Source organism: Candoia aspera, chromosome 4 (genome assembly GCF_035149785.1).
Source record: "Candoia aspera isolate rCanAsp1 chromosome 4, rCanAsp1.hap2, whole genome shotgun sequence".
NCBI classification, from domain to species: Eukaryota; Metazoa; Chordata; class Lepidosauria; order Squamata; family Boidae; genus Candoia; species Candoia aspera.
This window is the reverse complement of record NC_086156.1, coordinates 25,781,053-25,795,026: the sequence shown is the minus strand read 5'-3', so window position 1 is coordinate 25,795,026 and position 13,974 is coordinate 25,781,053. Positions and strand designations below refer to the sequence as shown.

Below are 13,974 nucleotides of genomic sequence, written 5' to 3'. Positions count from 1 at the left end.
CAGGCAAGCTTGGAAAAGCAGTGAAACAGGTTTAACAAAGAAGCAGTCTTAAGTGCTCCTTTAATGCAGAAGCCATCTTCAGTTTCAGCTTCAAAAACCAAACAAATTCTAAAATGTTCTTAAAATGTAAAGTTGAGCTTGACTCCTGATGGCTAAGTGGACACATCATGTAGTTTTATTGGCAATAAGATGGAAGTAGCTTGCTGTTGCTTTCTTCTGGGATTTTTTTTAAAAAATTGTCTGTCTGGAATTTAGCAATGGCCTCCCATCCAAGTATTAATGAGGTATGAACCTGTTTTTTCAAGATAAGTTATGGTCATATATGTGCTGAAACCTAGCTAGGCTAAAATAATCTTAACTGATTAAAATGTATGCTTTGCTCCATTATATAAAGGAGATGTTTTAACATCAAGAAGCATGCAAAAATCTTAGATTCAATGCCTGATAAATTTAGATAAGGCTGTGAAAGCTCTTTGACTGAAATCCTAAAGAACTGTGTCAGTCAATATAAACATTACTGAGTTAAATGGACTAGTGGTCTGACTCTGAGTTAGATATTCCCTTATTTCTATTTCTAACAATTGTTTGTAGAAAGGAACATATTTCTATATGTGTATTCTCTATTCATGGCAAAACTGGCAAGTCTACAGATCACATTTTCTGGAATTATGGGTATAATAGGTTACCTGTTTCTCCCGTTTACTTCAGGCATAATTAATAAATATTTTATATTTTTTATTTTAGAGTTTTTATTATATCTGTATATTTATATTTTTAATGTATCTTTTTAATTGATATTTAATTCTTACTGTTCTAATTTGTTAAATAGTCGTTTTTGAGATGGGTGGTAAAAAAATACTATAAATAAATAAACAAAACAAAATAATAAAGCTAATGAAAAATTTATGAAAATTACTATATTAAGCATACATCATAAACATAAGTTACGTAAAGAAAAGTTCTTGGAGGCGATTTTATAATATTGGATCTTTTGGATCACTGGAAATTCATCACGCCCCTTTTGTGAAAGTATTAGAAGATATTTCAGTTTTAAAAAATACAGGGACCTGGTTGGTGTATTAGGAAAATTACAAAGATAGGAGTTGGATAATGCTTTTATTACAGACAGTATGTTCCAAAGCATGGTTACTAAGGCATGATGATAGGCTACAGACCGTAAAACTGAGTGAAGATGGAATATTTACTGGAAGGTAGTCCCACTGTCATACATGTTGAAGGCAAACCAAACTTTCTTACCATTTCCAGAAACGTTTTCATCCTTCCTTTTTGCTTAACAAGTTGAAGAATTCAAAACTTGCTTACTACTTTACATCAATTTAGATGATTCTAAAACAAACAGTGCCCTGGTGTCTCTTTTAGATTATTTCTATTATGTTTGAAATAAGACTAAGTGAATTCTATCACATATTCTCCATACCATACAAATAGCAGATAACTTTACATTTGGTGTGCGAACAACTATGAGGTCACAAGTTGTATTATAACTTCAGTGATCCTATATTATGAAGAGGGGCTTTAGATGATGGTAGAGAGAGAGAGAGAGAGAGAAACACATACTTACATACACTTTACCTAAAGGCAAGTATTATTGACAAGGTTCCTATATCACACTAAACCATAATGCAGTTTCTTAGATTTTGACATAGCACAATGTGCAATCCCAAGACTGTAGAGGTAAACCAGAGGTTCCCAAACTTGCTTGGTTCACAACACCCTTAGTGTCTCAGTAATTCTTTCACAGTGCCCCTAGTTTGCATGGTGTCTGACAGATGTCAAGTATTGTTGTCTTTTCCTCAAAAATTTAAAATATCCCATGATGCTTCTGTGAGCTTACTGTGGAGTACAGTTTGGTAACTGGTTGTAAATTATATTTCATAGCTTAGCATTAAGTGAATCAAGAGACTCCATCTTTTTCAACAAACCATATTTGAACACAATCAATGTGTGCCATAGGATTTCCTCCTACAAAAGTGCAACCATTTCAGCCTTAAGGGATTTGGGGACATTAAGTTTACAATTCTTTTTATTGTTTATAAACATGAAAAAAGCTAAAGGAGAAGCTAAGAGAAGCATAAAATATGATGGATAAAAATCCAGTTCCATTTAAAATTTTGGCAAAACAAGCTTTTATTTTAATGGGGCAATGACTGCAAACAACAGGTAGCCACAAATTAAAATTAGCTATTGTTTCATATAAACATGAAAACATAATTGTTTTAGACTGTGTACAAAATTTAAATGAGAAAGAAAATCCAAAGTACATGTTTAATATGTAGCCCTTTTTAAAAATGTGTTACTCTAAGCAAGAATTTACATGTTTTCTGAAGATCTCAGGCCAGGAAAACTCTTATCTAGAAACTTGAAAAGCTGTACCAGTTAGCACCAATCAACAATACTGGATGAAAATCTCTGACTCAGAATGTAGCAATTTTCTATATTCTTTGTTCTTGTTACTATTCAAACTGCAAAGAATAAAATAGCAAATTTAACAGATTATATTCCATAGTATCTCACTTTTTCAGAAATGTCCAGATTTTTGTTTCACATATTTATTCACATCACTTTTTAAAAAACAAGATGGTAATGCCCCAAGTGATAAACAATTTTAGCTGGGGCAATTTTTTTGGTGAGGTTATAGAATCCTTGAAAACCAAGATTCATAATGGAAGTGCTGACCCAGGCTTTAGCTGCTGCACAGAACTATGAATGGTGCTGCTAAAATATCTATTAGAAATTCCTGAAAGTTTAAGAAAAAAATGTTCTGTTGCTTTGCATGGAAAAAGAAACCTGGGCCAATATAAACATGCATTTAATCTATTAGATACTAATTTTCAGGAAAGCCCTTAGTTCGGAATAAGTATTGCTGAACCCAGTAACAGCAGGAAATATTTATCAAAATTCCTGTTTTGCCTATAACATGTTTGTAATCACTGTCTTGAAGCAAATACAAAAGTTACCAACTCAGAAAAGGAAGGGGCTGTATGATGGAATTATGTGATTAAAAACATAATGAAAATAGAAAAGTTTAGTTAACAATGAATATCTCTGCTTCCTCATAATTATTTATATGATCAGGGTGCAATCCTATTCCTACCTACTTGCGGATAGATAAAATCTTAAATTCACAATATTCTCAGGGGCATGTAACTAAGTTACCGTTTCCATTTCCAATGCTGGATGGCTAAGATTACTCAGTCATGAAGGAAAAATACTCTGTGCATGTGCAGAGGCACTTTTTTCATGATTGCTGATTCTCATGTTCCATGTTCAAGCAGTGGCTTTCCTAAGACAAGTCAGCAATAAGCCCCAATTCTAATTAACTTGAGATTAATTTCATGAGAAAAACTACAGATTTCACCTGTCTCATCTCCGTGGGACCGGATTTTAAGGTAATAAGCATTTTTTTAAAACATTAAAACAGCACAAAAGAAGTTAGGCCGCTGATTCAAACACAACCGACTTTGTGTCAGTTACAGTGTCAGTTTCAATTTATTGTTTTCTATTCAGCTGCTAAAATATTAACATCCTCACAAAGTACTGCTGACTCTGATTCAACTACCATACTTCCTTTTGAAATCTGCGGTCTGAGTGTCTCAAAAACTATTACTACCAAAAAGAAAGGAGAAGACGGGGGGGGGCGGACCTTCTACAACTATTATTCGCTTGAGACCTGGCTTGACGAGACAAGAAGAGGAGCCAGGGGCAACACAAAACACTTCTGCTAGACTAAACTATAACCAAAAAAGAGATGATGTTAGTTATGGCTGTCCTTCAAATACAGCTGAAGTATACACAGAGCTCACTTGCAAGCGCATGAAAAACTAAAATAAATATATATCTTTCAGGAGTCTATTTAGCTTGGCTTTTAAAAAGTGTTCACTCATAATTCACTACGTCGCCTTCCAGAGATACACAAATTATGGTTGCTTTTATGTGGCAAGGAGAGGAAACCTGACCCAAATCTCAACCACCGTTCAACAACTGAGTATTGTTCTTCTGCTTCGCCAAGACTATTGGATTCTCGGCTGATAAGAAAGCCTGCATTCAGGTGAGCAGAATCTCCTAAGTGTAAGTTTAGATTAACAGAGTTCAGAAGGACCCACACTGATTATTAGTGCTGAAGACAAAAGGTAAAATCTAGGAAGCTGCCTTTGATCTGTTCAGACCATTTGTCTATTGAGTTTACTCTGACCCGTAACCACCCTCCAGAACTGCAAGTCTTCCACTGCTACCCGATCCTTTGTAACTGGAAATGCCATGGATTGATTCTTGGCCTTTCCATCTATGAAATAAGTAAATAAATAAATAAATAAGCATGCTTATTTGATTAATACACTGCTCTGGCAAGCAGTCAAGCTAGCTAGGACAAAACAAAATACGAAAACTTAAAAATACAAATTAAAATGAACAGTAACATAGATATTAAAATCATCTCAGGTTGGAAAGCCTGTCAAAAGGGATCTATCTTCACAGGTTTCTAAATGTTGAGAGAGAGGCATTTTGATACAACTCCGAAAAAAGTACATTTCATAGCCAGAGCAATGAGAAGAGGACTCTCCCACATGTCAGAAAGATGGGCTTCTGACCATGAGGCATTTTTAAAAGGATCTCTCCTGCAGGTCTTAACAACAAGGCAGATATGTAATGGAGAGAACATCCCTTAGATAGACAAATCCTAAGCCATTCAGGGCTTTAAAGTTGCCTGGTACATGATTTCCAATCAGTGTAGACCTTTCAGTACAGCAGGCATATGGTCTCTTATCCTGCATCAGTTAGCAGCGCTTACAGGTCATCCTTAGCTTCTGTATCAGACAAATTTATTAGCCCTTGATGACAAACTTTGGAATTTAATGTGCAAAATGGTGGTGAGATGTCTTAATTTGAATAGAATCTAGACTGGAACATTCTAAAAAAAATACAAAAAACAAAAAACAAAACTCAGTACAATTTATTTCTAGGCTTAATGGAAACCAAATCATTCAGCTAACTTGTTTGCCCAGGATCAATGATTAAAGAAAAAAATTAACATACGTACAAGCTTAAGGAGTATAGACACTGTGGTTATAATGTTAAAACTACATATTTATTTTATTCAAACAATTTATATGGCTGCCCAACTCACAAGTAGCGACTTTGGGTGACTTACATAGGGTTAAAACCATAAAAAACAAAATAACCAATAACAAAACACACAGTGATACAATACAGCTTAACTAAAACCAAACCACAAACATATTCTAATTCCAAAATCAATGTTCTGGCCAAATGCACAGGGGAAAACTAGGTTTTCAAGATTTACAGAAGGTCAACAGAGTTGGATCCATCTGAATTTCAGGGCGTATGCTGTTCCAGTGGGCAGGTGCTGTGACCCAGAAGGCATGGTTCCTGGGTCCCACCAAGTGACATTGGTTTATAGATCTAAAGCATGACTGCTCTGCCAAATCTTTTGGGACAGGCAGAGACAATTGGGGAGAGATAGTTCTGAAAATAACCTGTTTCTTGAAGGGCTTTGAAGGTGGTAACCAGCATCCAGAAGCCTATAGGGAGCCAGTGTAGCTCATGAAGTAAAGGTGTTACATGGGCGTACTGCAGCTCTACATTCTAGACCAACTGCAACTTCCAGATGTCTTCAAGGACAACTCCATGGGGGCCACATTGCAATAGTCCAAAGAGGAGGTGATCTAGGCATCAGTGACCACAAGTAGGTCCTCCCTATCCAGGAATGGGCGCAAGTGGCTCACAAGATGGATTTGTGCACAGGCCTTCTGGGCCACAGAGCCCTGCAGGAACCAAGAATCCAAGAGGATTTCCAGGTTGTGCACCAATTCTGTCTAGGTGTGTTCAATCTCATCCAGAGCTAAAAATGGAGACCCCATCTGGAGGACTCCAAAACCCACAACCACTCAGATTTGCATGGGTTAAGCTGAAGCCTGTTCTTTCCCATCAGATGCCCACAGCCCAAAGACTCGGGGAAAGAACATTTATGGCATCACTTGGTCAGCCCAGGATAGAGATGTATAACTGGATATCATCAACATACCAATGATATCTGACCCATGTCAACAGATTATCTCACCCAGTAGCTTCACGTAGATGTTAAACAGAAATGGAGGGAGTGTACAGCACCGAAGAACCCTGCAAAGCAGGAGTCTAGGTGGAGGTCTGTTTTCCCTTCTTTCAACATTGACTGGAATCAGCCTCAGGGGAAGGAAGAGAACCATTGCAACACTATGCCTCCCATTCCTAACCCTTACAGTCAGTACAGAAGGTTGCCACGATTGATGGTATCAAAGGCTACTGAGGTTCAAGGAGAGCCAGGATAGATGCAGCACCTCCATCCTGGTCCCACCAAAGGTCATCTACAAATGCAATCAATGTCATCCTGGTTTGTATCCTGACTTAAAAGAGTCTAGATAATTTGCTTCCTCCAGGGTCCCCTGAACCTAGAACCTGACCCCTTCCTAACAACCTTCCTTAGGGACCCAGAACAAAAATTGTCCAGTCTTTGTACCCAGGTGCAGTTTCTTGAGGACCTGATGGACCTCTTTAAGAAGACATGGATCTAATACACAGGTGGCCATACTTATAGCCCCAAGGACCCTATCCACTTCTTCAGTATCAACAGGTTCAAACTCTTCCCAGGTAACCATGCTAGACCATGCCTCAGTCAACTCCAAAGGGCTTGCCCTCCAGAGTTTAACTCAGGGCAGATCTGAACAAGTTTACCCAGCAGACACTTAGAGTAGTCTTCACAGTGACCTTACAGATTAAACAGCCAGCTATCTGCAGATTGAATAAGATGGAAACATAATTATGTTATTGCCATTCTTATCAGGTAACAGTTAATAAAGAATTTTGCCATTCTTATCAGGTAACAGTTAATAAAGAATTTTACCTGGCATTCAAACTACTTAATTCTGAACAGTATACTTACATACCTTCCTTCACATCTTGCTTCTTTTCTTGAGTTTCTATCTCAGCATCATTCTCAGCTTTCAATTCCACTAATTCATCATCTTCCTCATCCTCTACAAAACAAAAGGGAATCAGGAGAAATTATTACTTTCATTCAAGATATGGCTACATTAGGCCCCACTTCAAGGTCTGTATCCAGGTCTGGGCATTATAGTTTAAGAAGGGTCAGACAATCTGGAACAGGTTCCAAGAAGGACAATGAAATGATCTGGAGACTAGAAACTAAGCCCTGTGAGACTGAAGGAACTGGGTATATTTAGCCCTGAGGGGGAAAAAAATGACTGGAGAATGAATACGATAGCACTCTTGAAATACCTGGAAAAAATGTCATATAAAAGAAGTCAAGGCCTATTCTCTTTCATTTCAGAGAGCACAACAAAGAATAATGGATTTAAGTTACAGGAAGGCAGATTCTGATTAAATGCTACGGAGAGAGATCCCAGCGGAATAGGAGGCTCTCCTTCACGGAATGTGTCCAAGAGAAAGTAGAGAGTCATCTGCCTGGAATGCTTTCATCAGGGTTCCTGCACTGAACAGGGGGTTGGATTCAGTGGCCTAAATGTCCTCTTCCAATCCCAGGAATCTGTTTTTCTGTACTTTCTCCAGTACCTCCTTCATACAGTAAGTTAGGAGTGTGGCCAGAACAGCTATTTATTCTCCAATCGCTTGTCTCATTCATGGAATTTTACAGAGATTCCAACATTACTTTCTTTTCATTACCCTCCCATTTATTCCCACTATTTCTTCCATCATTCTTCTTACCTCAGAAAAACCATTAAAGCAGAAATACAAGAGATGTAATATTTGAGGCTTCTTTTAATATCAAATTGTTTTTATTCATTTGTATGTGTCCTAACAACCAGGAAACACACTGAGACAAGGAACTGGTCTCTAATATTTATTGCTAGTACTTAACAGGAATCCTAACAAACTGAAGAAGCGTGGGGAAAACCCAGACATATAAACCCCAAAGGTTAAGGCGGTCCCGATCTGTGTCTCTTTGAATGGCTGAACAATTCATCAGTGCTACGCATGTGCTTGACAGTCTGGATGGGAGCCCCCTGCTCGCCATCCTTACTCATGACAGTATGCCTCTTTGAGTATACTTTTATTTTGAAATGTGAGATATATACAAGCAAAGAAAACAATCCACATAACTGAGTTTTCCAAAACTACAATTTTTCACAGACATCCCTTAAAAATAAACACACATGCACCCAATTATTATTAGATATATTTAATTATTCTGCAACTCCTGGTGTGTTCCATCACCACTAAGGACATATATTAGATGCTTCCATATATGGCAGTGTTTTGCAGTATTATATGAGAAATTCAGAAGATATATACTGTACGTCTGCTACTAAATACAGATAACTAAGGCCTTTCCAGAAAAATATGACAGATATTGTTTCTTTTGTCAGTCAAAACCCAGGACAATGGCTTTTAAATATACCAACTCAGAAGCAAAACAGCCATAAGCTTCCAATATTCTTAAATTAACCGCCTGCTCTTTTCTCATCCTGCAGCAAATTTCGAATCTCAGTGATCTTAAGTTTTAAGTTTTTGTCCCCCAGAGGCATCTTTGTGGCCAACAAAAGGGGAGGAAGAAAAAAGTAAAACAAAAAAACCCATGTACAGGTTTCAGCCTGGCAGCTACTCTACTAATGGGACACCTGTTATTCAAACAATTCAGTTCTCGGCAGATTAATTTCTCTTTTGACCTACAAGGAAGGGTTAAATACAATTCTGACCCCAGGTCATATGCTACTGACAAGAAAACAGGATTGGCACAGTTCTGAAAAGTGACCATCACCACTCATCTTGAGATGACAGCACCTGGGAGGTACATTTGGAGTTTAAGAGTGTCTCAGCATTAATATGAATTTAATGAGCACTGAAAATTGACACATGTCAACTACTACCAACAGATGTTTTACTGCCCTTCTTTGACCTATGCAAATTACACTTCCCTTGCTTTTGCTTCTTCTACTCTATTCATATATATTTCCTTTTGCTGTTTTGTTATATTTACCTTAAGCTATATGAAAGTTTGGAGACTCAGGCTGATACCCAGTACCAATTATACCCTCATAAGCCCAACTGAGCACATCTGGGGAAGGAAGGAATGCTGTAGCTCAGTGTAAGCTTGTCTGTTGAATCTGTGAGGTCCTGGATACAGTCCCTGGCTCCAATTTAAAAGGCTTTAAAATAGAACACCTCCCTTAGGCATGAAGCCAGCTGGATGACTGTGAACCAGTCACTCTTTCTCAGCCCTAGGAAGAACCACTTCCCAAAACATTGCCAGAAAAACTGCATGGATACTAGCCATATGGTCACCAGGTGTCAGGGGTGACTTGAAGGACCATAACAAGAGCAGTAAAACAGAACGTCACCTTGCACTCAAACAGGCCTAGCCTAGATGGATGAATCATCTGGCTGAGGTATCAGACAACTTTATTTGATTGCATAACTGAGTTGAAATAGGAGTCATCCAGTCATGGCTAGTACCTATAAAAATCAGGACATCCACAGAATAGTGCTTTGATATCTTGCCATTTGGGTTTTGAACAGAAAATGGACCCAGCTTTTCATTGTTTTCATAATGTGCATACAGAGGAGAGGACAAATGACCACCTTTACCTTTACTCAATATACATTTGTTGACCTATGAACATCCTACATGCCAGTTTACTTTGGTAAAGAGGAAATGGACCTGGCACTATGATGGTATTTCTGTCCAAATGAATTACTGTACTGGAGGCAGAACTCAAAGGAATGGGGGACTGGGATTATTTTATTATAGAGACAATGATATCATTTAAGTTACCTCTTCAGACTTTCCTTTTTTATTAGAATCTACCTGCAATCTTCACAACAGCACTGGAGGAAATACATTTTTCCAGCAACAAAACATCAAAATCGGCTAATTCTATTGTAATGCAAAATATTTGGGGGTAGCTTAGTCTCAAATGAAGCATTGTATGTTGTGTGTCTCTCTCTCCCAGAGCACTTATGCCATATTAGTCCTACATACACATACACAATACACACTCTCCACACATGATTTAGCATATTTAAATGCACCTGCATTTCAAATCTCTCTACCACTGCCCAAATGTATGTACAGAAATAACATAAAAATGGGACTGTAAAAAGAAATTAAAAGAGTTTTTTGAAAATAGTCTTAATAAAGGTACAGATGTAAGACTGGTTTGGTACGCAAGCAAAGCTTTCATGAGAGGTTACTTTATATAACATAAGAGAACTCAAAAAGAAGAGGAAAGAGAAAACACAAGCTATTTTGTAGGAGCAAAAAGGAAAAGAAGTTGAATTAAAGAAGTTTCCAGAGAAACTATTTCTCCCTTCTATAAGGGTATTCTGTGTGAATTGGCTGTCACAAATTAATCGATTTATTGTAAACCACCCAGAGTCCCTCTTTTGGGGGAGATGGGCAGTGGCTAAATTTGATTAAATAAATAAATAAATAAATAAATAAATCACGTCCATTTGTATTAATAGATTCCACCCCGTGCACCCGCCCTGTTGCTTGGTTTTAAGTCACTGCCCTGAGTTTCCTCTATGTGCATATATTATCAATCAGTTGGTTTCAAGTGACATTGAATATGTTTTTATGTAAAATAAGAAGGTCCTCTGGTGGCTAACGTAACGGCGTTCCGTTTAGTCATGCCGGCCACATGACTACGGAAGTGTCTACGGACAAACGCCGGCTCTTCAGCTTTGAAACGGAGATGAGCACCGCCCCCTAGAGTCGGACACGACTGGACTTAATGTCAAGGGAAACCTTTACCTTTTCCTGGTGGCTAAACTACATGGTAGACATAATTCCAAATAACTTTATTGCCACACGCTTCTGATCAAGACCTTCTACAAAGGTGCACCTCTACTTTCTAAATCCCTACCAAGCTTCAGAAGTATTCACATATCAGGTAACATTTTACAAAGCCAACCCCTGCAACATTTCATAAAATTTACACAATCAAAAAATATAAACTTTATACGGCAAACATGTTTTACTTAGCAACTATATTTTCAGAGCTAGGATCCAAGTACTGAGGAGAAGAAGAAGAAACAACAGATAACTTTACTGACCCAGGATTCCCTAGATCCTGATCTACAAGCCATTACTGCAATGAAAGACTTCAGGGTTCAGTTGTATGTTTATAGACATTTGCATCTCTCCGACATCTCCCTGACCTTGTTCTATTCATTTGGGGCTTTTTTTCTTTTTTTCTTGTTGTTACCATCTTTTGCAAGCAACAGGGATGAGAAGACTTAGACTTGACAAATGCTGGTCAAAATCCTATTCCTACCCCCTTTAAAGGCCACAGAAAGAAGGTTTCAGAGCTTAAGCCCTTCCTACCCCTCCACTTTAAAGTTCTCTGAAATCAGGATTTCCTGACCTGAAATGGAATTTTCCTGCCAGAAATGGAGACTAGCAGAGTGAGTCGGAGAACCCACTGTTGGGCTCCATCCTCTGAGATTCAAGCCTCGTCTAACAGAGAGAAATCCAAAGAAATATGTGCCCCCTTGGAGGCTATAGTAGAAGCCATAAGGCTACACCCTTAATTTCCAGAATTATACATATTCTTATACATGCTTGGAGAACAGTTTTGTTTCTGTTCTGGAGACATGCACTCCATGGACTACAGTGAACCCTCTCCTACGGAAGTGATGTTTTCATTAGGATATGTGTTTTTAGTTTCTCTTGCAGCTACTACTGCTGCTGTTGAACCAGTTCGCTATGGAGCTAATTACTGCCTAAGATTTATGTAAGGCAGACAGTCCTCACTGCTGCTGTATATACGACCAGTGCAAAAGCTATGATCTATATTGCTCCCTGGAGTGCAAGATTTACACTTCCATAGATTTGCACCATGACAGTACTTCTGCACATGTTTGTGAAAGCAGAGCCATAAGGAATATCATGTTTTAATTTTATATAATTAGAAGTTACCCCTCTCTCCCCCTTGAATAATAACCACTTTAAAAAACTGCATGTTAGTATATGGAAAGCAAGCTATACAGTTTATCTTCGTTATCAAATAGTACTATATATGGCATGGTGAGCAAGTACAAATGCAGTTAGCTGCAAGCACGCCCCAAGAGGAATGAACAAGTAAATGCAACTTTGGGCAAGGGGAGGAACGCAAGTTTCTTCATCGCTGTCTTTCAACTCCAGAACCACTATCAATTTTAGATGAATGCTTACGTCAAGGAACAATATTGGTCACAATGGAATGGTGCATGCATCTTAAAGATAAACAACTGACAGCCAAGGTTATAACCACTGCAGTTCAAGTCCTAATCAGAAGGCACAATACAGTATGTCAGATTTCTATTGTTTATAAAATAAACTACTTTTTCAAATAACAGAAAGTAATAGTTTGGTCCATTTTCAACTGGTCAAACCCCACTAATAATAATATGCCCAGTTCTTGGCACTGCACTTTAAGATATTAGGGTAGTACCCATCAAGTCTTCCATTTTATCCTCACAACAAACTTAGGAGGTATATTTGCCTGAAAGAGAATGTCAAGAATGTCAACACTAAACATGGTGTCTTGGTGGACTGCTAGAGACAACAGATATCAGCTTGAAGCCACCATTAATATTTCCTACACTGTCCCAGAAAATCCCTGCTCTGGTTTTGTCCCAATGTATTGTGCAGAATTTAAATGCCGATGTGCACAATTCCTTGAAAAACGTGATATCATGGTATTGCAGTTCTGTTAGACGCTGTAGAATCACTCCAAAGCCTTCCCCAACTTGGGTGACCCCAGACATGTGGAGTCCAACTCCCAGAACTCCCTAGCCAATATGTCCATTGATGAGAATTATGGGAGACTTGGGTGTGCTATTGCCTAATTATCTATAGGACACCCTCTGTGTACTTTAACTAGAGGGTCCTCTGGGGAGAAAGTCTGGCTAGAAAAAAAATAAATTACACAAATAACAACTAACATTGGAGTTGCTTATAAACAATTGGGAAACACCTGGAAGTAAATCAGCAGAAAAAAATGCAACAAGTGATAGACTCTGCAACTTTCAAAAGTTTTGTGCAAAGAGAAAACAGATGTATACAGTATATCCATTATGAATTTCAACAATTTGTTTGACTGTTAAAAATTTTTCTTGATGCAATAATTCTCCTTGCCTCACTGTAAACAGTATATTAAAAACTGAAAATATAGTGTTCTGTTAATATTCTTCCAAGTTAATTTTGCTTCATGTTACTCTCCATTAGCCTCTCTAAGATTACAGTATATGCTATTTCTGGCTTGAGTATTCTCAGGTCTGCTGGTGTAGTATTTCTCATTTCCATCTCTTGGTTTTTCACTTTACCACTAAGTGTTGATTTTATGTTTTCAGGCAGCTTTGTTTTCATTGCGCTCAGCCACTGCCCTAGAAAGGCAGGTCTTATTTTTCCATTTTGTGACAAATGATGGAGTATGGAAGCCAAATGGCAAGGAAATGCTTCTGAATGTTTTGTTTATGATTTTTTCTTCTGGCATCTCATAACTGCCCATAAGCCATATTCACTGAAACCCTAGCTACACGAAGTTGCACTGCTTCCTCTATTAGGTTCAGTAATCCCTCAATATAATTATTTTCCTATTAATTAAACATGGAAAGCTGCCTATGCTTCTTATGGAAAGTATCTGTTGAATCCCAGAAACTGATTTTCCTTGGCCTGACTACATTTTCCTTGGTTGCCACAAGAATCTCAAAATTCTTTGCCCCTTGGTCATGGCCATAGACCAACTGTGGCCCTTTCTTTTTGAAATACTTCAACACAACTTTCTCCATTAGGGAAAACAGCAAAGATATTTAGTAAAATCATTCAACTAAGGAGGCTTCTCTCCATATGACACACTGGGAGTGGAATGTAGACTATTCTAATCTATAGATGACTACTTAGATCTAAGTCCCGGCCAGACATTTTTGAAGCAGAAT

At 37.9% G+C, this 13,974-nt stretch overlaps 1 protein-coding gene across 4 annotated transcripts in view; it reads right to left on the bottom strand.

Moving 5' to 3' along the window:
* DYNC1I1 (dynein cytoplasmic 1 intermediate chain 1) overlaps positions 1-13,974 on the bottom strand; it is a 194,489-nt gene that overhangs the window by 101,303 nt on the left and 79,212 nt on the right. For all 4 annotated transcript variants that reach the window (XM_063303660.1, XM_063303662.1, XM_063303661.1 and 1 more), the window contains one exon: positions 6,960-7,049. In XM_063303660.1, the coding sequence (XP_063159730.1) occupies positions 6,960-7,049 (90 nt within the window). The remainder of the gene's footprint in view (positions 1-6,959; positions 7,050-13,974) is intronic.